This window comes from Kogia breviceps, chromosome 8, assembly GCF_026419965.1.
Source record: "Kogia breviceps isolate mKogBre1 chromosome 8, mKogBre1 haplotype 1, whole genome shotgun sequence".
Classification (NCBI taxonomy): domain Eukaryota; kingdom Metazoa; phylum Chordata; class Mammalia; order Artiodactyla; family Physeteridae; genus Kogia; species Kogia breviceps.
In genome coordinates, this window is record NC_081317.1 from 57968708 (window position 1) to 57991149 (window position 22442).

General features: G+C 35.3%; 1 protein-coding gene across 11 annotated transcripts in view; it reads right to left on the reverse strand.

The window, feature by feature from the left end:
- Positions 1–22442, reverse strand: part of CCDC171 (coiled-coil domain containing 171) — a 345966-nt gene that overhangs the window by 251990 nt on the left and 71534 nt on the right. For all 11 annotated transcript variants that reach the window (XM_067041467.1, XM_067041472.1, XM_067041468.1 and 8 more), the window contains 3 exons: positions 14347–14439; positions 10518–10678; positions 2153–2291 (listed from right to left, as the gene is read on the reverse strand). In XM_067041467.1, coding sequence (XP_066897568.1) covers positions 2153–2291; positions 10518–10678; positions 14347–14439 — 393 coding nt within the window. The remainder of the gene's footprint in view (positions 1–2152; positions 2292–10517; positions 10679–14346; positions 14440–22442) is intronic.

A 22442-nucleotide genomic window follows, 5' to 3' on the forward strand; every position in this document is an offset into this window, starting at 1 on the left:
ACAGCATGCCACACAGAGAGCTCTAAGCTTTCTAAAATCCCACATCCAAAGAACGCAAACTACAAATTCAACCACAGTGCAAGCAATGATTATCAATCCCTTTATCAGAACAAACTGGATATCCTGAGTTAAATGGAGACAGAGTTGAACATTAGAGGATATACAGACATCTGTTACAGGAAAAGAAGGAGCATTTCAGTCAATGTGGTCAAAAATATGAACAACCAAAACAGAAGCAAGAAAGTTATGAAAATATATAATTTGTTTAGGAAGCCATGAGTACGCTAATGGGGCTGAAGCAAGACAGGTAGAGGGCCACCTGTCTGTATATAATATTGGGTCATTTGAAAATGATAAAGAGTTTAAATGTTATCCCATCATTACTTTCTTTGTCACTGTTACCTTTCTAACTAGGCAGCATTGATTTGGCTACCACTTCTTAGTATAACCCTGAGTTCCCATCTTTTTGGACAAGGAAAAAAATATTCATTTTCCTCAGTAACTAACATCGCTAAGAGTTGTGGAATATAATTGAAAGTGAAGTAGCCAAGTCTCTGGGGAAGGTATGTACATGGAGAACAAGACAAAGAGGAAATAGGGTATTACTATAAACTTTACGCCCTCCCTCTTGGGGTTCCGAGCAAACTGCAGAGTAGGAGTATGTGCATCAACCAAATAAATCCATCCAACAAATGTCTACTGAGGCAAGTACTACTGTGGAATTTTGGCATGTAAAATGAAGTTAGCCTCAATGCACTCTCAATCTCTTGGCAGAGATAATACACATCAGATTTTGGTGTTATGATAAAGATGCTAAACTAAGAACTAAGGAAACACAAAGTTGGGAGGGGACAGAATTCTGACTTTAGGTGGATGAAAAAGTAGGAAAAGATGGAACCATAGAAAGCATCACAGACTGCAAAATTTCAGAGCTGACCATCACAGAATAATACAGGAATTTGTTAAAAGAAGAGAATGAGCACTTCAGTCAATGTGGGTCAAAAAATGAACAGTCTGAACAAACGTAAGGCATTGTGAAGATATATAATGTTTACGAAGCTGAGAGGACTTTAATATGGCTGAAGCAAGATAAAGAGAGGGCCACGGCAATAAAAGAAGCTGGAAAAGTTAACACAGAGCCACAAACAAAAGGGCCTTAGATTACATGACACGAAGCTGGACTTTATTCTGAAAGCAACAGGGAGACATTGATGGTTTTTTAATAAATGGAGGGTGACAAGAGCAGATCAATACTTTAGAAAGATAAATTTGGTGATGGTGTGAAGGCTCAATTATTGGGGAATGGAGACAGAGTGATCAGGTTCAAAATGATTATAAAAGGGAGTCTTTGGGGCTTTCCCTGGTAGCGCACCCAAAGAGTAGTCCCCACTCACCACAACTAGAGAAAGCCCGTGCGCAGCAACGAAGACCCAACACAGCCAAAAATAAATTTAAAAAATAAAAATAGGGCTTCCCCGGTGGCGCAGCAGTTAAGAATCCACCTGCCAATGCAGGGGACACGGGTTCGATCCCTGGTCCAGGAAGATCCCACGTGCCACAGAGCAACTAAGCCCATGACCCACAACTACTGAGCCCACGTATCACAACCACTGAAGCCTGCACGCCTAGAGCCCGTGTTTCCCAACAAGAGAAGCCACCGCAGTGAGAAGCCCACACACCACAACGAAGAGTAGCCCCTGCTCGCCGCAACCAGAGAAAAGCCCACGCACAGCAATGAAGACCCAACGCAGCCAAAAATAAAATAAATTTATTTTTTTAAAAAGCGGGGGGAGTCTTTGAAATCATTAGATCTACTGATTATAAACCCTAACCCCACCTCCATCTAGGTAACATTGTTTTATACACTTGAAAAAAAAACAAAAGAAAAACAACTGAATCAATTTAAAAACACTCTGTAATTGAGACTTTCCACTAATCCATTTAGATTTCCCAATTATTCCAAAGAAGAGAGGTTTTATTATGTATAGCTTTGTTGTAAACAGCATCTCCAGTTTTGAAATTTTATATCAATGCCACTAAAATTACTTTCATACAATTATCTCATGGCATGTAGTGAGAAAACAAAACCTGTTAAACATCCGATTTGACCCAATAAAGTAACTGCCATAGGGTTTTCTTTTTTAATCCTTACCGTTACAAGTTCTTCCTGTAATTCACTGCAACTTTTTTCATTATACTGGAGTCTCTTTGAAAGGTCTATAATTATTTTCTTCTGTTCCTCGATTTCTTCATTTAGTTTCTTGTTTTTGGAGATATACTCTCTTTCTAATCTGAAAAGTTAAAGTGTCAGATCAGGTTTTTCAAATATGCTTTTATCAGGTCCTATTATACAACTTTAACACAAGTGGCAGATGTATTATGTATCATGGTTTCATGCCCAGAGATTTTAAAGGTCACTTCTCATTTTTTCAAATAGAAAGAATTGTACATTCCTAAATGAAAGACTCTAAAGAAATAATAGCCGCACTTTTTGATAGCAGATATCTGTACTATACCTAAGGTTATAAGCAAAATAGATCTGGTTAGTGTTGACTCACCACTATTTATGATAAACAAACCCCACCCACCACAGTTCAATTAGCTCAGAGACTGCCTCAAAACAGAAAGCAGTCCTATCAAATGATTTTCAAATTAAAGTATAACATTAGAAATGACACAAATGTTTTACTCCTGAGTGTCCATGCAAGTGGAACTGGTGTGGTGACATGGAAAATCCAAAAGCAAGAATAATCAAAAATCATTCATATTCACTGTGAAAACATAAATTTCAAAGGATTTGCTTGCCTATTTGAATTTTGCTCAGGCTAGCACTAAACTGTATTTACATTCTTGTTTGGACATAAGATGACAAGCAGTTCGGAAGTATTTTAGTTTAAATTTTGCTGTAGATAATCCAGCAAATGGATAATTTTAATTCAAATTAAAGTGTTGCCTCTATTTTTAATCTGATATCTTCCTGATAAATGTAGTAGATCTGTTTCCTATAACTTTTAAGCTGTAATATGGGAGATAGGGTGACTCAGTATAACCAAATCCACACTATACTCAGGAAATAATCAAATGAAGACCTAAGTTTTGAATAACACATGATCTTACTCTGAACAGTCAACACTTCTTTCTCTAGGAATGGAACAGAAACAATTCTAGTGCCAACCCTTTGGTATATTCTTCCCTGAATCAAGGATATTCCACTGCAGAGTGGGTAAAATTTAAACATGTATAGATTAGATGAGACATTGATATCAACCTTCCAGAAAGTAAAACTAAACAACAAAAATGGATCAAAGTAGAGAAAAGATAAGAAAATCAATCCAGGAATCCCAACATATAAATAAAAGAAGTTCTAGAAACAGAAGGTAAAGAAAGTGGAAAGGGAGAAATCAGCAAAGTAATAATATAAGAGAATTTCCCAGAAACTAATTATTCAAATCTCTAAAATTGAAAGAGCTCAGTGAATGCCCAGCATGAATGAAAAACAGTCTATGCCAGGCCCATCATCATGAAATTTCAGAACAATGGGAACAAAGAGAAGATTCCACATTGTGTTTATAGAGTACAGAAATACATATTATTAGTATTATTTTATCATGTGTTACAATGTAACACCAATAAACCATTTCTAGATATTTGCCTATGTTTCCAGAATTGGTAACATATACACTCTATACAAGTTTCCAGAGGAAAACACAGGCCACATACAAAGATCAGGAATCAAATGACTTCAGTCTTCTTGACACTAGAACTGAATAAACAGCCAGCTAAACTATGAAAAAGGGTAAAGATCAAGTAAAGACATTTTCAGAATGCAAGTTCTAAAATTTTTCCTCTGATGTATAATTTCTCAAGAAGCTACTTTACAAGGGAGTAAATCAAACAAGGAAGATGGGCACGAGATCAGTAAACAAGAGATCCAATATAAGAGAAGTAAAGGGAATGCCAAGGATGATGGTGAAGAGAAGTCCTGGGATGACTGTGACAGGGAGCCTATAAAACAATTCGTTCAGAAAGGAGGAGGTGATGAGAAGAGTCCAAGAGTGATACATCTTACAAGAAACTCAAAATGACAGAATTTCTGAGGTACAAAAACATAATGAGAGATTTTCGATTTTGTTAGACAGTTTAAGAATAACTTAGTGAGGGCTTCCCTAGGGGCGCAGTGGTTGAGAGTCCGCCTGCCGATGCAGGGGGACATGGGTTCGTGCCCCGGTCCGGGAAGATCCCACATGCTGCAGAGCGGCTGGTCCTGTGGGCTGTGGCCGCTGGGCCTGAGCGTCCAGAGCCTGTGCTCCGCAACGGGAGAGGCCACAACAGTGAGAGGCCCGTGTACCAAAAAAAAAAAAAAAAAAAAAAAAGAATAACTTAGTGATTGGTGCACACAAACTAATCCAACATAAAATGAGACAATTATTAACTACTCATTCGTTTGATGATTCAGCAAATCTTTACTTTGCAGCTCTTGTGTACCAAGCACTAGCCTAGACTTTGGGAAATAGCAATGAACAAAACAAAGTTCCTCTCCACATAGAAAGACAGACAATAAACAACAAAGAATATAATAAAATGTTGTATAGAGTAAAAATAAAGATGAGGGACCAAAAAATATATAGAAAAATACACCAAAATACAACCCTACTGAAAGGATGGAGGAAGGAAGAAATAAGTGTGTGCTGTGTGGTAGAAATGTACAATGTAGATAAATAAGTTGAGGCCAGCAGATAACATGTAGAGGTGGAAGTTGAAAAAGTGGCACAATATGCATGTTATTTAGAAATACAAAGTTAAATATCAGAAGAAACAGCTATAAGAATTAAAATTGGTTGCTTCAAAGGAGCAGAAACTGGTCGTAGAAAGCAATGGGGTGCCAAAATGTGGTTTTTCATGAGCTTAAAAGCACTATTTTACTTTTTAGATTATGTACAAGTGCTAACTTTATTAAAATCAAATTTTAACTTAAAAAATTATTAATCAGCAAATATAAAATTAAATGCACCTGTTATTTGGTGCTATTTTATAAATAAAGTCCATGTTGAGTCCACTGAAATGGGGAACATCCCTTGCTGTCAGTAATCTCATGCACAACCCAAAGAAGTTGGCTCCTATGCTTCTGCCAACAGCCCCACCCAAGGGGAATGAGTAGGGCGGGAGTAAACTGAAGGTTCAAGGGAGCCCCAGTCTCTTTGAATCCAATAGAGAAGAGTCAGGACTTGACAGATGGAGGATTTTAGGCAAGGAAAGGGAGAAGAAGGAAACTTGTAGTTAAGACCCATTCTTTCCTACTGGATTCCCATTTTGCCGTTGTTGTTACTGTTTAAGTGTTCAGCTAAGAATTTGACAACAGTACAGCTGTTTTAACAAAAAGCCATCTTCAGGCTATCTTTTACCAAGAATATAAACAATAATAGTGCCACAAATTATAATACTGGGTTGGCTAAAAAGTTCATTCAGTTTTTTCAGTAATTTGGCTCTAGTACACCTTAGCTGTCTTTACCTTCATTCGAAACAAATTTGTTAGACTGTATTGTGACAGCTGTCATATCAACATGCATTTAAAAAAACTTATCAAATTTGGTGAATTTTTTTAACAGTTTAAATTTTATTTATTTATTTTTGGCTGTGTTGGGTCTTCGTTTCTGTGCGAGGGCTTTCTCCAGTTGCAGCGAGTGGGAGCCACTCTTCATCGCGGTGTGCGGGCCTCTCACTATCGCGGCCTCTCTTGCTGTGGAGCACGGGCTCCAGACGTGCAGGCTCAGTAGTTGTGGCTCACAGGCCCAGTTGCTCCGCTGCATGTGGGATCCTCCCAGACCAGGGCTCAAACCCACATCCCCTGCATTGGCAGGCAGATTCTCAACTACTGCGCCACCAGGGAAGCCCTGGTGAATTTTTGTGTAGCCATTTGGATGTTGAAGATGGAAGAAAAAAGCAACATTTTTGGCATATTATGCCTTATTATTTCAAGAAAGGTAAAAACGCAACTGAAACACAAAAAAAAAGATTTGCGCAGCGTATGGAGAAGGTGCTGTGACTGACTGAACGTGTCAAAAGTGGTTTGCGAAGTTTTGTGCTGGAGATTTCTCGCTGGATGATGCTCCATGGTCGGATAGACCAGTTGAAGTAGATAGTGATCAAATCGAGACATTGACTGAGAACAATCAATGTTATACTATGCGGGAGACAGCCGACATACTCAAAGTATCCTAATCAAGCACTGAAAATCATTTGCACCAGCTTGGTTATGTTAATCGCTTTGATGTTTGAGTTCCACATAAGTGAAAAAAACCTTTATGACCATATTTCCGCACGCGATTCTCTACTGAAACATAACAAAAATGTTCCGTTTTTAAAACAAATTGTGAAAAAAAAATAAAAAATAAAATAAAACAAATTGTGACGGGTGATGAAAAGTGTACAATAATGTGGAATGGAAGAGATCGTGGAGCAAGCAAAATGAACCACCACCAACCACACCAAAGGTATGTCTTCATCCAAAGAAGGTGATGTTGTGTATACGGTGGGATTGGAAGGGAGTGAAAACCAAACAATTAATTCCAACAAGTACTGCTCTCAATTAGACCAACTGAAAGTGGCACTTGACGAAAAGCATCCGGAGTTAGTCAACAGAAAACACATAATCTTCCATCAGGATAACACAAGACTGCATGTTTCTTTGATGACCAGGCAAAAACTGTTACAGCTTGGCTGGGAAGTTCTGATTCACCTGCCATATTCACCAGACATTGCACCTTCGGATTTCCATTGATTTCGGTCCTTACAAAATTCTCTTAATGGAAAAAATTTCAATTCCCTGGAAGACTGTAAAAGGTACCTGGAACAGTTCTCTGCTCAAAAAGATTAAAAGTTTTGGGAAGATGGAATTATGAAGTTGCCTGGAAAATGGCAGAAGTTAGTGGAAGATGGTGAATAATTGTTCAATAAAGTTCTTGGTGAAAATAAAAAATGTGTCTTTCAGTTTTACTTAAAAACCAAAGGAGGACTTCCCTGGTGGCGCAGTGGTTAAGAATCCGCCTGCTGGGCTTCCCTGGTGGCGCAGTGATTGAGAATCCGCCTGCCGATGCAGGGGACACAGGTTCGTGCCCCGGTCTGGGAAGATCCCACATGCGGCGGAGCGGCTGGGCCCGTGAGCCATGGCCGCTGAGCCTGCGCGTCTGGAGCCTGTGCTCCGCAATGGGAGAGGCCACAACAGTGAGGCCCGCATACCACAAAAAAAAAAAAAAAAAAAAAGAATCCACCTGCTGATGCAGGGGACACGGGTTCGAGCCCTGGTCCGGCAAGATCCCACATGCCGCGGAGCAACTAAGCTTGTGTGCCACAACTACTGAGCCTGCGCTCTAGAGCCCGTGAGCAACAACTACTGAAGCCCACGTGCCACAACTACTGAAGCCCGTGCACCTAGAGCCTGTGCTCTGCAACAAGAAGCCACCACAGTGAGAAGCCCGTGCACCGCAACAGAGTAGCCCCTGCTCGCCGCTGCTAGAGAAAGCCCACACACAGCAAAGAAGACCCCACGCAGCAAAAAAAAAAAACCCAAAAAACCAAAAACAAACAAACAAAAAAAAAGGAACTTTTTGGCCAACCCAGTACTTTTGTACTTCTTTTTATACTTTTGGTTGATGTATTTAGAAAAATAAAGAAGTTCCTAAATACTGAATGTAATAAAATAAATAAATTTAGATTCAGTCTGTTCAGCATCATATCCTTGACTAGCATTATTTTAAACTAGATTTAAGGATTATCAGGATCTTCTCCCTACCATTGCCCAACAATCAGTTACCACAGCTAATGAAGACATGACATATTGAAGGGAATTCCCTGGTGGTCCAGTGGTTAGGTCTCTGTGCTTTCACTGCCAAGGGCACAGGTTCGATCCCTGGTGGGGGAATTAAGATCCCACAAGCCGCTCAGTGCAGCCAAAAATTTTTCTTAAAAAAATTTCAAGTATAAAAAAAATTATTGAAAAATTTTAGTTTTATACTGTAAGTTTTCAATGGAAAAAAATTTATAACTAAGAAAATTTAATTAGAGAAATATAGAGAATATATATTCTTTCTAAAATTATACATTATATGTATTCGTTAAAATAGCCTGTTGTTCAAATTCTTAGCTGAGTTCTTCAAAAGATATGTTTACTATATAATAATTTTATTTATTATCTTATTATATGTAATCTTTTATAATATATTAAAATATATACATATATTCCATCTAATATATATGTATACATATGTATATTCCATCTACGTATGTATACATATATATTCCATTGAAAATAGTTTCATGCAGGAATAGTCACTGTTATGAAACTGTTGGCCAAAATTAAAACTCTAAAATACACACACAGCTTTTTCCTCCTGCCTTTTAATGAGATCCTGCCTAGATCTACCTGGAAGGAAAGAGAAGTTTAAAACCCTTAACCACCTGCAAGGTTCAGGCAGCACTTCCTCTATAACCTCATTATCACCAACTGCTAAATCAGATCTATCCAAAAGGTAAAACAATGTCCTACCCCAAAACTCACTGCTCTCAAAGTTGTAAATTAAAGGCATTATTTACCTTAAGGACCTAAACTATCAATTCTCCTTTTGAAATACATTATCCAAAACTTAGAACTACTTTGAAAAATACTTGAGAGTTTGTGACTCTAAAAGATTTTAAAGAAGATTCTGAAAAAGAATCAGAAGTATAGGGTAGAAAATGAAATAACTTATCCAATCATCACTCATGTCATATCAGTCCTTCTCATACCACTGATAAATGGAAAGGAAGTGGCTGTCGTATGACATACAATGACAAGAAAGAGGGGATGGGGGAACAGAAGTCACAGAAACTATCAATGAGTCATGGACTTTAATTACTATTTAATTTTTACTGTTTCTTGTTTATTTATTAATATTATTAGTAACTTTTATTATAGCACAGTTATATAGGGATGAAGAACAGATAAGGGACATTATATTAAAGCATTTAGGATTGTTAGCTGGTGCTTAGTTGTAATACATAATATTTAAAACTGTTAGTTTGTGCTTATTAGAATAGAAAACTTGAGTAAAATTTTTCAAGCACCAAAACACAAATAATAGCAAAACAAACTTAAGGAAAAAATTTGCTCTGGAGTACATAGGTTAAAATCTTAGAGCTTAAACGTTAGCAATTATCTTAAAATTCCTCTAATCCAACCTTTGCAGAGCTCTCTTCTTCAGTATCCATGACAAAGAATCATCTACCCCCTGTTTTGAACTTTCCAAGGCAGAGAGTTCACTAGTTCCCCAAAGAAACCTATTATTTCACTGCTGGAAAGCTTTAATTGTTGGGAGTACAGTCTGACTTCTTACAGTTTCACTAGTAGGTCACAATCTTTACCTCAAAGCAACAGTAAAGAAGCCTGTACTATATGCTACATAAAGGCCCTTCAAACATATTTATATATAAATATGCAGATTCAAGATATGATTCAAAGGAAATAAAGAAGCATAAGTCCTCAGAATAATGTTCACAGAATGTCATTCTGGAGGAAGCAAGAAAATTCACTTAAGAATTACTCATTTAATGTATTATAAGCATTACTAATAAAGGTAATCACAGTTAAAGAGTTTTACATTTTTCAAACTTCAGTCTTTCAAGTGCCATCTTTATAATTTCTGCCATACTCACAACTCTAAATAATACTTTTCTTTAAATTAACTCACATCGTAAGTTAAATGAAGTATTTTAAAAGGAAACTATATTACAACTGTAAATGGAAAACTACTATCTGTCATAAATAGAAATAAACATTTAAAATAAATACATAACTCTAATATATCAACCTATTATCATGTCATGTACCAATGGTGGTACACATTTCATCCTCTGAGAGGAAATGGCTTAAAATGTCTACTATTGACTTATTCTTGGAAGCATATTAAATAGCTATAAACTTCTTTAAAAATTTCACGGAACTTTTCAGATGATAGACATTTGAACTGAAAAAGGTTAAAATCAATAGGAGTCAGAAAGTTCCTGACGCTACACTTAGCTGTGTGTCCTTACCCTCGTTAGGCCTCAATTTCCACATCTGTAGAACAGGGATAAAAAAGAGTAGCTACCTCATAGGGTGTTATAAATTAAATAAAACCATACAATGCTAGGTATGAAGTGAGCCACATACATGTTAGCCCCAGCAGCAGTATTACTCCTACTATTATTTCTACAGTTTATGAAAATCTCAAACATTACCCATCTCCCACATAGCCCATTTTAGGTGGCCTAGAAGTCAAGACCTTAAAGATACTATATTAAATCAGTAAATATAAAATACATTAATATATTTACTTTCTAGTATAAGAAAGCATTTCTGCATTTCTGAGACTCCTTGGAATTGCCATGATACTTCAAAATCCAACAGAGCATTTCCATATTTACCTAGTACTACATATTCATACTCATGTAGATTTTATAAACTCTTATTATTAATTTAGAGAGTTTTACAGTATAACACTTACATATTTAGTTTTGCAAAGCTCTCTTGTGCATTATGCTTTTCTCGTTCATATGCACTTTCAACTTCTTTGAATTCATTCTTGATCATTTCCAAATCAGCAACAGCTTCTGCTTGGCTGGCCTTTTCTACCTGCAAAGCTCCTTCAAGGTCTCGAATCCGTAACTACCAGATGACAGAAAAGTAATTAAAGCAAGAAAGGAAACACTAGCACCAATCTCAAACTGAGTAGAATACTTTATCAGACAGCAGATTATCATTCATCCAAACAAGTCTTTCTTTCTGTTTTTGGTTTAAAAAAGGAAAATAAACAAAAGGCAGTTTATTCCCTTTCTCAACATGTGTAATGGAAGAGAAGAGTGGAAGAATACCGACTCAACTGTACTATGAAAAGGGACAGGCGGATACAATATAATGCGTCCCATCAAAATGCCTAATTTTGATCCACTAACCCATTTGGACATATTTTTATAAACATAATAAATTAAGTGGTTTTTGAAAACTAGAGGGAAGTATCCTTCCTCTCTTTTGAGAAACATTATTATATGAACATCTTTATAAGCCTAACAAAGTTAACAGATCTTTTTATTCCTGGAGATTTCTTACTGTAGAAAAGCAAAATTTTTATTATCAAATAATACTATTTGACTAAAATATTTATGGGGGTAGTAATATGATATCTAGGATTTGCTTCAAAATAATCTGGGGGTGGTAGAGTAGGAGAGCATTACTATTATAGATAAAACACAATTGTCCTGTTAGATAAGTCTTGAAGCTGAGTGATGGGTACACAGAGAGTCCATTTTACTATTCTCTCTACTTTTGCATGTACTTGAAATTTTACACAACAAGACATTTTAAAAACTAGATTCTCTGTATATGCCAACAGTAGAATAGATAAAGTGCATATCCATAAAAGAATAATTTGTAGCTATAAAAAGGCTACAAAATAACTTTTGAAAAGCAAGTTGTCTACATGGTTCTCTCTGTGTAGTGTTAATACATATAGGGAGGAGAAAAGTCCAGATTAGTGTATGTAGTATGCTATATTTTAGGTAAACAAGTAGAAAAAATAAGGATAGACAGAAGGAAATGGAGAACAATAGGAGAGACAAGAGTGAAAGCAAGAGTTCTCGATCATTAAATTTTGTTTTAATTTTTGAACTATGTGAATATTTTATCTTTTTAGAAAATTAAGAATAAAAACATAGCTTGCTAAAGCTCAAAAAAGGAGGGCAGTAGGAAAAAACTGCTTCACACTAGATAGAAAATGGGGCTTTAGAACCATAAGTCTCAGGTTTGAGTCACAGCTCTACAAATCAACTTACATGCCCTTGGGCATATTAAACTCCAAAAGCCTGAGGTTCCTCACCTGTAAACAGTAAATACTAACAATAACAATAATAATAATAATATACAGACTCTACAGGGTGGCTACAAAGATCTAATGAGACATTTATTTAATATTAATATGTATTTAACATTAAATATAAATATATAACTATTTAATAAGTGTTTAGATAAATATTTATTAGGCACTTAATATGTGCCAGGCAATGAGCTAGTGCTCACGGTATATAATAACATCATGAAAATACACAGTCTCAGCTCTTGTTAGGAAAGGACAGACCATAAGAGAATAGAGGCAAGTGCTTCCTGACACAGAATCAGGCCCAAAGGGCCATGAAATCAGAAAAAAGCTATGAACTCTGTGTGACACAAGTTTCCCAGGGGTGGCAAAACATAACCTGAGTTAGGAAAAATGAACTCACCAAAAAACGAAGCGTAGGAAATATGAAAATGTTTCATAAATTAATCCATACAAATAGTAATCACCAGAATTATTTCTAATTATCCAAAACTATTTTGGATTAATTGAAACAGTTACTCTCTTACACTAAAGTAAGGAAGTAGAATATATATGTAGATACAACTTTGTACATTTTCAAATTTGGTCTTTTAAACTTTATTTTTCTTTGTTGTTATGTCTAAACCCAGTGTACAAGTAAAAATTAATAAGTCTAGGAAACATTTTCTTCTATCTACATTGGTATGTTCTTTCAGAAACTATGCACATTCAATTACAAATGATAAACCAATCCAACTGAAAGAAAAATAGACTTAAATAATTCCAAGTCAACTCTTCTGAATCTACTTTCTCATTTTTATGACATAGCATCCAAACAAATTTAATAACAGAATACTTCAAACATTTTTAACTACCATTTATAGTAAGATGGTGATTAATTACAACTCAGTAGTCTCATTTGCTTTTAAACTAGTCTGAAACTGAATTTTACTGGGTGTACCTCACTAAAAATACTTGTCAATATTTATAGGTATATGATTCAAATACACACTTTTGCTTTTTCCCTAAGTTATAGCACTAAGTTGGGTATCAAATATTAATTTTTAATTATATGAGTAAAAAAATACACATGTAACAATTTTCATTTTTATACCTATTAACTATATATTCCCAGGGATATAACTACAATGAAAAACTTAATTTTGAATTCTACTTCTTGCATGAATTTAAAACTTCAGCCTTATTGCTTATTAATGCCATTTTGGGTAATCCAATCATTTTTTCTAAAAAAAAAAAAAAAAAAAAAAGCTTAACTTACACAAATTTGCTTTACATATAGATGCACTCAAATACATGGGTCTGACCACCTAGAGGGTTGGGATAGGGAGGGTGGGAGGGAGGGAGATGCAAGAGGGAAGAGATATGGGGACACATGTATATGTATAACTGACTCACTTTGTTGTAAAGCAGAAACTAACACACCATTGTAAAGCAATTATACTCTAATAAAGATGTTAAAAAAAAATACATGGGTCTGAGAATTTTGCAAGTAAAAGGCATTTCATTAAAGATAAAAGTAAAAAACAATTATTATAAAATTCTTACAAAGTTAGTTGCATCCTAATTAAGACCTGTTTAAATAATAAAATAAAACTTTGCAAATTCTATTAATTAATTTTTAATATAGGGGAAAAGTCTAAGTCTTTTAAAAAAACAAATTAAATTATGGACTTGGACTAATGGAACTTTATGTAAAACTATTTACAACAAAGGCTGAGGGTCAGACTTGGTCCACGACAGTAGTTTGCCAACCCCCAGTTAAAATGCCTTTGCTAATCTTAGAAGTTCCTTCTCATTCTCTAAGCCCTAGGGAAAAGGACGCTTTCCTTAGGATGCCTTCATTCAGTTCCCCTCTCAGATTTAATCCTTCTCTTTATTACGCTCCCATAGTACTTTAGTATTTCATATTTCTACCTATACATCAACATATAGGTACACAGTATCTCTGGTAATGGAATGTTTGAGTCCCAAAAGGAGCTCATTCACCTTTATGCCTTCAGCTCTTAATATAGTGACAGGTGATATGCACAGGATGTGCACTCAATCAATGAAGGTGCGTATTTTAAAATGTTTTCAAAAAGAAATTCATCCCAAGGTTGTTGATAAAAAGAACACTCTGATCAGCATATCTTCCGGTAACGCGCCAGATGGCATACACGTTGGACTTTGCAGAATGTGAGGTCTCTGTCGCATCTACTCCACTTTGCCAAGGTAGCACAAAAGCCACCACGGACAAGATAAAACTTCATAAGTGCTCTCAGTGGGTGAGATTCAGCCTGTAGGGTGTAGTGTGCCAGTTCCTCTCTAATAAAGACTATCTTCAACTATATCATTATAGTAAATAGAATATCACGTGTCTTAACAACATGCTACCTGTTCTAAATGTACACCTTAGTTCTCTGAACATGATGCTGTTTTTCCCAGCTTAATAAAATCCATTTTAAAAATGTTGTTCACATTTTACCTGAATAATTTCAGAATTAAATTTCGATTCCAAATGTGCTGCTCTCTCTGCTTCAATATTTTCTTCTAATTTCCTCACTCTTAGAGTAGTTGCCTGAAAACATTAAGTTTAAACATTGGAATTTAAATTGAATATAGGCCAGTATATCGTAATTAACACTTTGGATTACTATAGCCTCATTTTTTCATTTGCAAGAGTATAAAAGTCACGTTGCAAAAATCATGCTCGGGAAGAATGCTCCAGAGCTTGTTTTCTTTTACTTTATTCAGTTATACTTTACATGTAATAAATTACACATATTGAAATTGTATAACTTAGTAAGTTTTATATATATACACCCACGAAATCATTGCCATAATCAAGACAGACAAATATTTCCGTTACCCCAGAAGATTCCTTGTGTCCCTTTGTAACCCCTTCATCCAGTCCTCAGCACCCCACCCCTAACCCCCAAGTAAACACTGATCTGCTTTTTTGTCACTATAAATCGTTTCCTGTTTTCCAGAATTCAATATAAATTGAATCACACAGTGCATACTGTTCATTGCCTGGCTTCTTTCTCCCCACAAACTTATTTTGAGTTTCATCCATGTGGTTGCACATATCAATAGTTCACTTTTTACTGTTAAAGTGTTCCACTGTATTGGTACACCACAATTGGCTTATCAGTTCACCTACTGATGGACATTTGAATTGGATGCTATACAAAGGACTATGTATAGGGCTATATATTAGGGCTATACAAAGGAATCTGCTATGAGCAATTGTGTATAAATCTTTGTATGGACATACACTTTCATTTCCCTAGGATAAATAGTGAAGGATAGAATGACTGGGTCAGATGGTAGGCATATGTTTAATGTTTTATGAAACTGACAAACTGTTTCACAAATTCTTTCCAGTTTCATACATCTTCACCAACACTTGGCATGGTAGTCTTTTGGGTTATTTGGGGGCAAGGGTTAGACATTCAAATAGGAATGTAATGTTATCTCATTTTAGATTCAATTTTCATTTTCCTAATAACTAATGACATTGAGCATCTTTTCATGTATTTATTTACTATCTGTATATCTTTTCTGGTGAAGTTTCTGCTTAAATCTTTTTCTCATTTTTTAATTGGGCTGTTTATTTTCTTATTATTGAATCTTGAAAATTCATTATATAATCTGGATACAAGTCATTTGCTGGGTACGTGGTTTGCAAATATTTACTCCCAAATATTGTCTATAGCTTGTCTTTTCATTCTCTTAATGTTAGTGTCTTTCATATAGCAAAAGTTTTTGTTATGACAAAGTCTAATTTATTTGTTTTTCAAGCTGGAGTCAGCCCCGCCACACCTAGAATCCTGTCTGTCAAATATAGATAGTTCAACAGTAAAAGAGAAAGACAATAGTAATTTAATTTCCTTTCTTAGATAAAATTTGGGCAAGAAATGTTTCTATTCGTTATACTTACTCTGTCATTTAGCCTTAGCTAAAGGTTTTTTTAAATTCTCAGCTTGATTAATTTGATTTTTCCTCTTTTCTTCCACCATTTCTTTTTTGCATATAGACAGAGATGGTAATATATCACAACCAGAAGGGGCATAAATAAAAATAGGATAATCCAAAAACTAATCAAGTGGTCTGTGGATAAATAGAATATGTGGATAAGTAAGAAATGACTACACTTTTCCTTGAGCAAAACATATTTCTATAATGTCTGCTACAGTGAAGAGCATAAACACAAAAAAGGTGAAAAAAACCCAAGCGCCCATCAATTGATGAATGGATAAACAAAATGTGGTATATCCATACAATGGAATATTATTCAGCCATTAAAAGGAATTAAGTACCAACACATGCCACAACATAGATTAACCTTGAAAATATATGTTAAGCGAAAGATACCAGACACAAAAGACCACATATTACATGATTTCATATGAAATGTCTAGAATAGGCAAATCCATAGAGATAGAAAGTGTATGAGTGGTTTCCAATAGCTGGGGACAGGGGAAGGAAGGAATGAGCACTGACTGCTAACGGGCATAAAGTTTCTTATTGGGGTGATAAGAATGTTCCAGAATCAGATAGTGGCAATGGTTTCATAACCCTGAACTGCATACTTTAAAAGAGTGTATTCAATAATATGTGAACTATATCTCAATAAAAAATAGAAAGAATCCCTAAGTGTAAGAACCAATGACATTTCAAAGAAGTGACCGCCACCTATGTCAAGCTTCTTCATTTCTGTTTGAAAGTTCCTCTCAATGCTGACTTTGAATCTTAGAACAAGGGATCCCCACTGGTTGTAGGTAAGAAGCATGATACATACTAGATCAGAAAAATTCTTAATGGTTAGCCAGATTAAAATGAGTATTACCCTAGGTAGGGCCAATACTAGTAAAAAAAAATTTTTTTAATGTAATGCCACAAGATGAAGTTCCTGTCCTTGAAGAACTAAAGTCAACTTTCTCAATATTCAAAATACTTGTGTTAGGTTCTGCAAGTAAGATGTCTAACCAGTGTCAAGGAAATAACCCATAGACATTGAGAATAAAGGATCAAAACAGGCAAAAAGCTAATAAAGGGCAAATAGAAGAAACCAGTCTAATAATGTTAATATATTCTTTCATATTCCAAAAGGCATTTACACAGTTTTATCAAAATAAGTGTTATATTTTATTAAAATACAGAATATTCAGTGATTCCATGATAAAAGAGGCAAAATTTTCATTTTTCACGTACACATTGTCATATTAATCAATTTATCTGATTTCACTCCAAAAGTCACGAAGACTTTTTTTTTCTGCCTAAACCAAAATCAAACGGGTTGAAATCATAAACCAGAGATGCCACCTTTATTTCCATACCTTCCTGTTTTAAATGAAATGTCCTGAAGAAAACAAATCTATAAACTGTTTATTATTACTAAAACAATAAATTAATCAGTAAGGATAGCAAAAAAAATCTTCACATATTTAAACAAATTTCTTCCAAGAGTGCGTTTTGTTGACATAATTAAAGCACGCCTAATAAATATTGTTTTAAAATCTTCCAGTCTGGTGAATTAATTCTTATCTCCAGCAGAGGGTGCTAGAGGAACATCAACTTGCTGTTCACAAATATTTTTCTCCAATATCACCTAAGAGAACTAGTACAACAATCATTATCTGTCACTCATTAGTCTCCAATCCTAACATAATCAACATAGCAAGAGCAGAAAGCATAAGAGAATTCAGATTAAAGTACAAAATTCAACACAAATTCATATATACCCCCCGCCAATTTAACTATATATAAATTTGCCTGTAGTACAAGGATTACACTATATACTGTCTGTTCCCTAATACTATGAACATCAGAGTTCTTTATGTGACACAAAATGATCACATATTTTATCATTTATTAGCTGGCTGTCACGTCCTTTCTGACTGCAATATACTGCCAAGAGATTTTTATTCCGGTAAATTCTGTGTTCATTGTACCCAAATTTTTTTATTTTTATTCCAGTAAATTCTGTGTTCATTGTACCCAATTTTTTTTATTTTATGATTTGTATCTCACTAAATCACACTAAGCCCAATTAGATAGTCTAATAGTCTCCACTTAAGAAAAGTAAGTGATCATTATTTGAAGAAGATAACATAGAAAACATTATTTTATCATAACACAGGGCATGAGCCGCCAACTCCAATTCACAAGCAGAACTAACGAAACACATCCAGACCACATTTGTTCTCCACACCACATCTGCTCCCATGGCTTCCATGGGCCTGTTCCAAAGTTTCACAAAAATTATGAAAACATATGTGTTCAAGGAATTTGCTGAGACACTGAGGAAAAACAGCTCCTACTACATGCTTGCCTCCTCAAATAGAATATGCCCAGCCCAGAGGATATACATGAACTTAAAGGGATTAGTCAAGCAGAAAAACCTTGATATATGAAATTTAGCCCACTAAAATGGACATCAAGAAAAATAAGGGAGGCAATATCACACAAGTACCTACCAATCAGAGACTTCTCAGTAGTGCGTTAGGTAGTACTGTTTCCAAAACAGTTGTAAAAAGTTTACCCCAGAATATCAATAGCTGTATAAATAGGAAGTGGTTGTTTATTTAACTATTATTCCAGATTTCATCACCTGATATTTCCCATTAATGAAAACTCTTACAAGTAACCAATATAGTAATAATCCACCTTCAAAAAGATGATTCTAAGGGACTGATTAATTCTATAATGGTTATTTTAGTGCTAAGTATATGTATTATATTTTAGTGGTTGTAAATAATATATTAAATGTGTGTTAACAATGAATGACAATTAACTACAATCCTTATTCCCTACCAGAGAGAAAACAAGAGTAGTTACTATACTTGGAGCTCTTAAACTGAAGATTTAAAAGTATTTTTTGTTACTAAAAAAGATATCTTAGAGAGTCCGAATCTCTAAGGAATAGAATTTACAAGCCACAAATTCTGTTTGGCCTGGTAATAAATTAATTTAGCATCTTTAAAATCATCTTTACCTTTTCTAGCAGTAAAAACTTCAGTATTCAACAAAATTTTTAATGAACTTCCAGTTTTAAAATCCATTATGAACATAAATACACAAATGTATAATACTTATAAGCACAATAGTATAACCCAGGTGATTTCATTATTTACCTTTTATAGTTGGTAATCAACACAAACAGGTGTTTAAAAATCATTCCTACAAACACATGATGGCTTTAAAAAGATGATTCATATGAGGTTGCTTCACGGACAATACAAAAGGTGAGAATCATTTTTCTTTTCCTTTTTCACTTGAGTGTGGTATATGTGTAAGTAAAAAACTACATTCTACCCTTCTTTATGTTACCATAATATAGAATATGACTGACAGAAGCAATTCAGAATTTATTTGCAAAGACTGCTCTCTCTCTACTGTAATCTTCACGAGATTGTTCAGCTCACTCAGAATTAGGTTTGCATCTTCTCTTTTCTCTTTTCTTATTGAGTTAAACTTATTTCCCATGATTAAAAAAAAACAAAACCTCCCCTAGTTGTAAAGAGGTTTATAAAAGCCACGGATATTTTTTTTTTCCAGTTCACTTCTCCCTTGGTTCTCTGGTATCCAGCACCACATTTAGAAAATTGGATTGGGAATTTGTTATTTTTTTAATCTAAGAAAACATTGATCCATGTTAAGATGATTAAGCCACACAATGGTCTATAGAGTATCAGTTTTATTTTTATACATACACACACACACACACACACACACACACACACACACACACACATATATAAACTTCTTTGGCCCAGGCACATAAAGAAATCACCTCTTCATGAAATGTAACTGTTGAAGCTTCATTAAAATTTAAAACATTAGGCTAAACGTCTATTAGTTGCTTTAGTCTGATATTACTGACATTAAATAATGTGTTCTATTAAATTAAAATTTTAACAATTATCCTCTTTATTATTATTTTATTTCATATTAATCCTTTTTTAAAAATACCAATGATGATTACAGTACCTAGAATTACTAGTACTTAATGTCTCCACAACTGAATGTAAAACTATATAAACTGCTCTCTAGGAATTTAACTTCTCCTTCATTATGTCATCATCTGGTCAAAGAGCCAATACAAAATACATTCACTTAAATATAAAGCAAAAATTTGTAAGGTGTCTCTAAACATGAAGAATTGTAGATAAGTCACAGGACTATACTTGTCCACTTAGAAAATTCTTATAAATAGAATAAAAATAGACTCTCTGGATACCCTCAAAGCTTCAAATTCCCCAAAAGCAGAGACCTGGTATTATCAAAAGTATTTACAGAGTACCTAAGAAAAAACTCAATATAAAACCAGTCTAAAACAATTTTATATTTATAACATTAATCAATTCTAAAAAAAGAAATTGGGGCAAGTAAGTATTTTACAAGAAAAAAAAATCAATACTGAGTTATCCAAAAACAAATCCTAAAGTTTAGGCATTAGACACTACCTCAATTGAGTCAAAAGTGACTTATTAAGAATCTTATCAACAAAAATCACTGTTACCTAGCACTTCTTCATACCTATAAAGCAATTAAAATGTTTTTAGGGATGATCATAGAGTTTTATAGCATCCTAAAGTGACTTCTAAATGATCTTTTTAAATTCTAAGTATATTTAGAACTTTATTCTAATCCTTTTCTAATAGGCCATCCACAAACCACATGATATTTAAAATGATGATATAAAATATGATCATGCATTCCTGAATTTTCTGGCCTGAAAAAAATGTTCAGCACAAATGACAAATAAGCTAAAAATATTACTTGGACTATATCTCACTTTTAAATTTCTTTCTCTAACCTCATATAAAATTAGACCATGTGTGGTAAGCGTATGAGTAATTTATCTTTGCCAAGTTCATAATCTGGCATTATTACTGGAGTTCCTATACACTCCACACCCCATTTTCCCTATTAAAACATCTGACAGGGCTTCCCTGGTGGTGCAGTGGTTGAGAATCTGCCTGCTAATGCAGGGTACACGGGTTCGAGCCCTGGTCTGGGAGGATCCCACATGCCACAGAGCAACTAGGCCCGTGAGCCACAACTACTGAGCCTGTGCATCTGGAGCCTGTGCTCCGCAACAAGAGAGGCCGCGATAGTGAGAGGCCCGCGCACCACGATGAAGAGTGGCCCCGCTTGCCCCAACTAGAGAAAGCCCTCACACAGAAACGAAGACCCAACACAGCAAAAATAAATAAATTAATTAATAAACTCCTAACCCCAACATCTTCAAAAAAAAAATCTGACAATCATATAGCACAAAGAACCCATTAAAAATGTATAATGGGGCTTCCCTGGTGGCGCAGTGGTTGAGAATCCGCCTGCCGATGCAGGAGACACGGGTTCGTGCCCTGGTCCGGGAAGATCCCACATGCCGCGGAGCGACTAAGCCCGTGAGCCATGGCCGCCAGGCCTGCGCGTCCGGAGCCTGTGCTCCGCAACGGGAGAGGCCACAACAGTGAGAGGCCCGCATACCGCAAAAAAAAAAAAAAAAAAAAAAAAAAAATGTATAATGGATCTGAATAGCTATTTCTCCAACTATATACAAATGGCCAATAAGCACATAAAATGATATTCAACATCATCAGTCATCAGAGAAATGCAAAGAAAAACCACGAGATACCATTATACACCCACTAAAGTGGTTATAATTAGAAAGACTAATAATAACAAGTGTTGGTGAGGATCTGAAGACACTGGAACCCTCATGCATTGCTGCCGGGGATGTAAAATGGTGCCTCCACTGTGCAAAACAGTCTGACAGCCCCTCAAAAAGTTAAACATAGAGATATCATGTCACCTAGCATTCCCACTCCTAGGCGGGACTGAAAACATGTCTACACAAAAACTTGTACACATATGTTCATGGAGGCATTATTCATGACAGCCAAAAAGTGAAAACAGCATAAATGTCTATCAACTGATGAATGGATATACAAAATGTGGTCTATAATACAATGGGAGATTATTTAGTAATAAAGGGGAATGAAGTGCTGATACATGATACAACATGGATGAATCCTAAAAACATCCTGCTATGTGAAAAAAAATCACAAAAGACCACAAATTGCATGATTCCACTAATACGAAATGTTCAGAACAGGCAAATATATAGAAGCAGAAGTAAATTAATGTTTTTTTAGGGATGAGAGGAATGGGGAAGGAGGAGAGTGATGGCTAATGGGTGTGGGGTTTCTTGCTGAGGTGATGAAAACATGCTCCAATCAACTGTAGTGATAGTTGTACAACTCTGTGAATATACTAAAAACCACTGAATTGTACCCTATAAATGGGTGCATTTGTAGCATGCAAATTACATCTCAATAAAGTTTGGGTTTTTTTAAATATCATCAGTATGAAGAGCTTAACCTCCAGGCGTCCACCTCCACCCTAATTAGGCCTACAACTACCCCTCCCTAACCACTACACAAACTCACAAACTGGAGGTTTATTATATGGAAAATGTCAATCTGAAGCCAAGGTTGGACATAGAGATACATGGGGTGGGCAGAGCAGGGGTAGTGGGGTTGGTGTACAAGACTGAAGCCAGGGGAA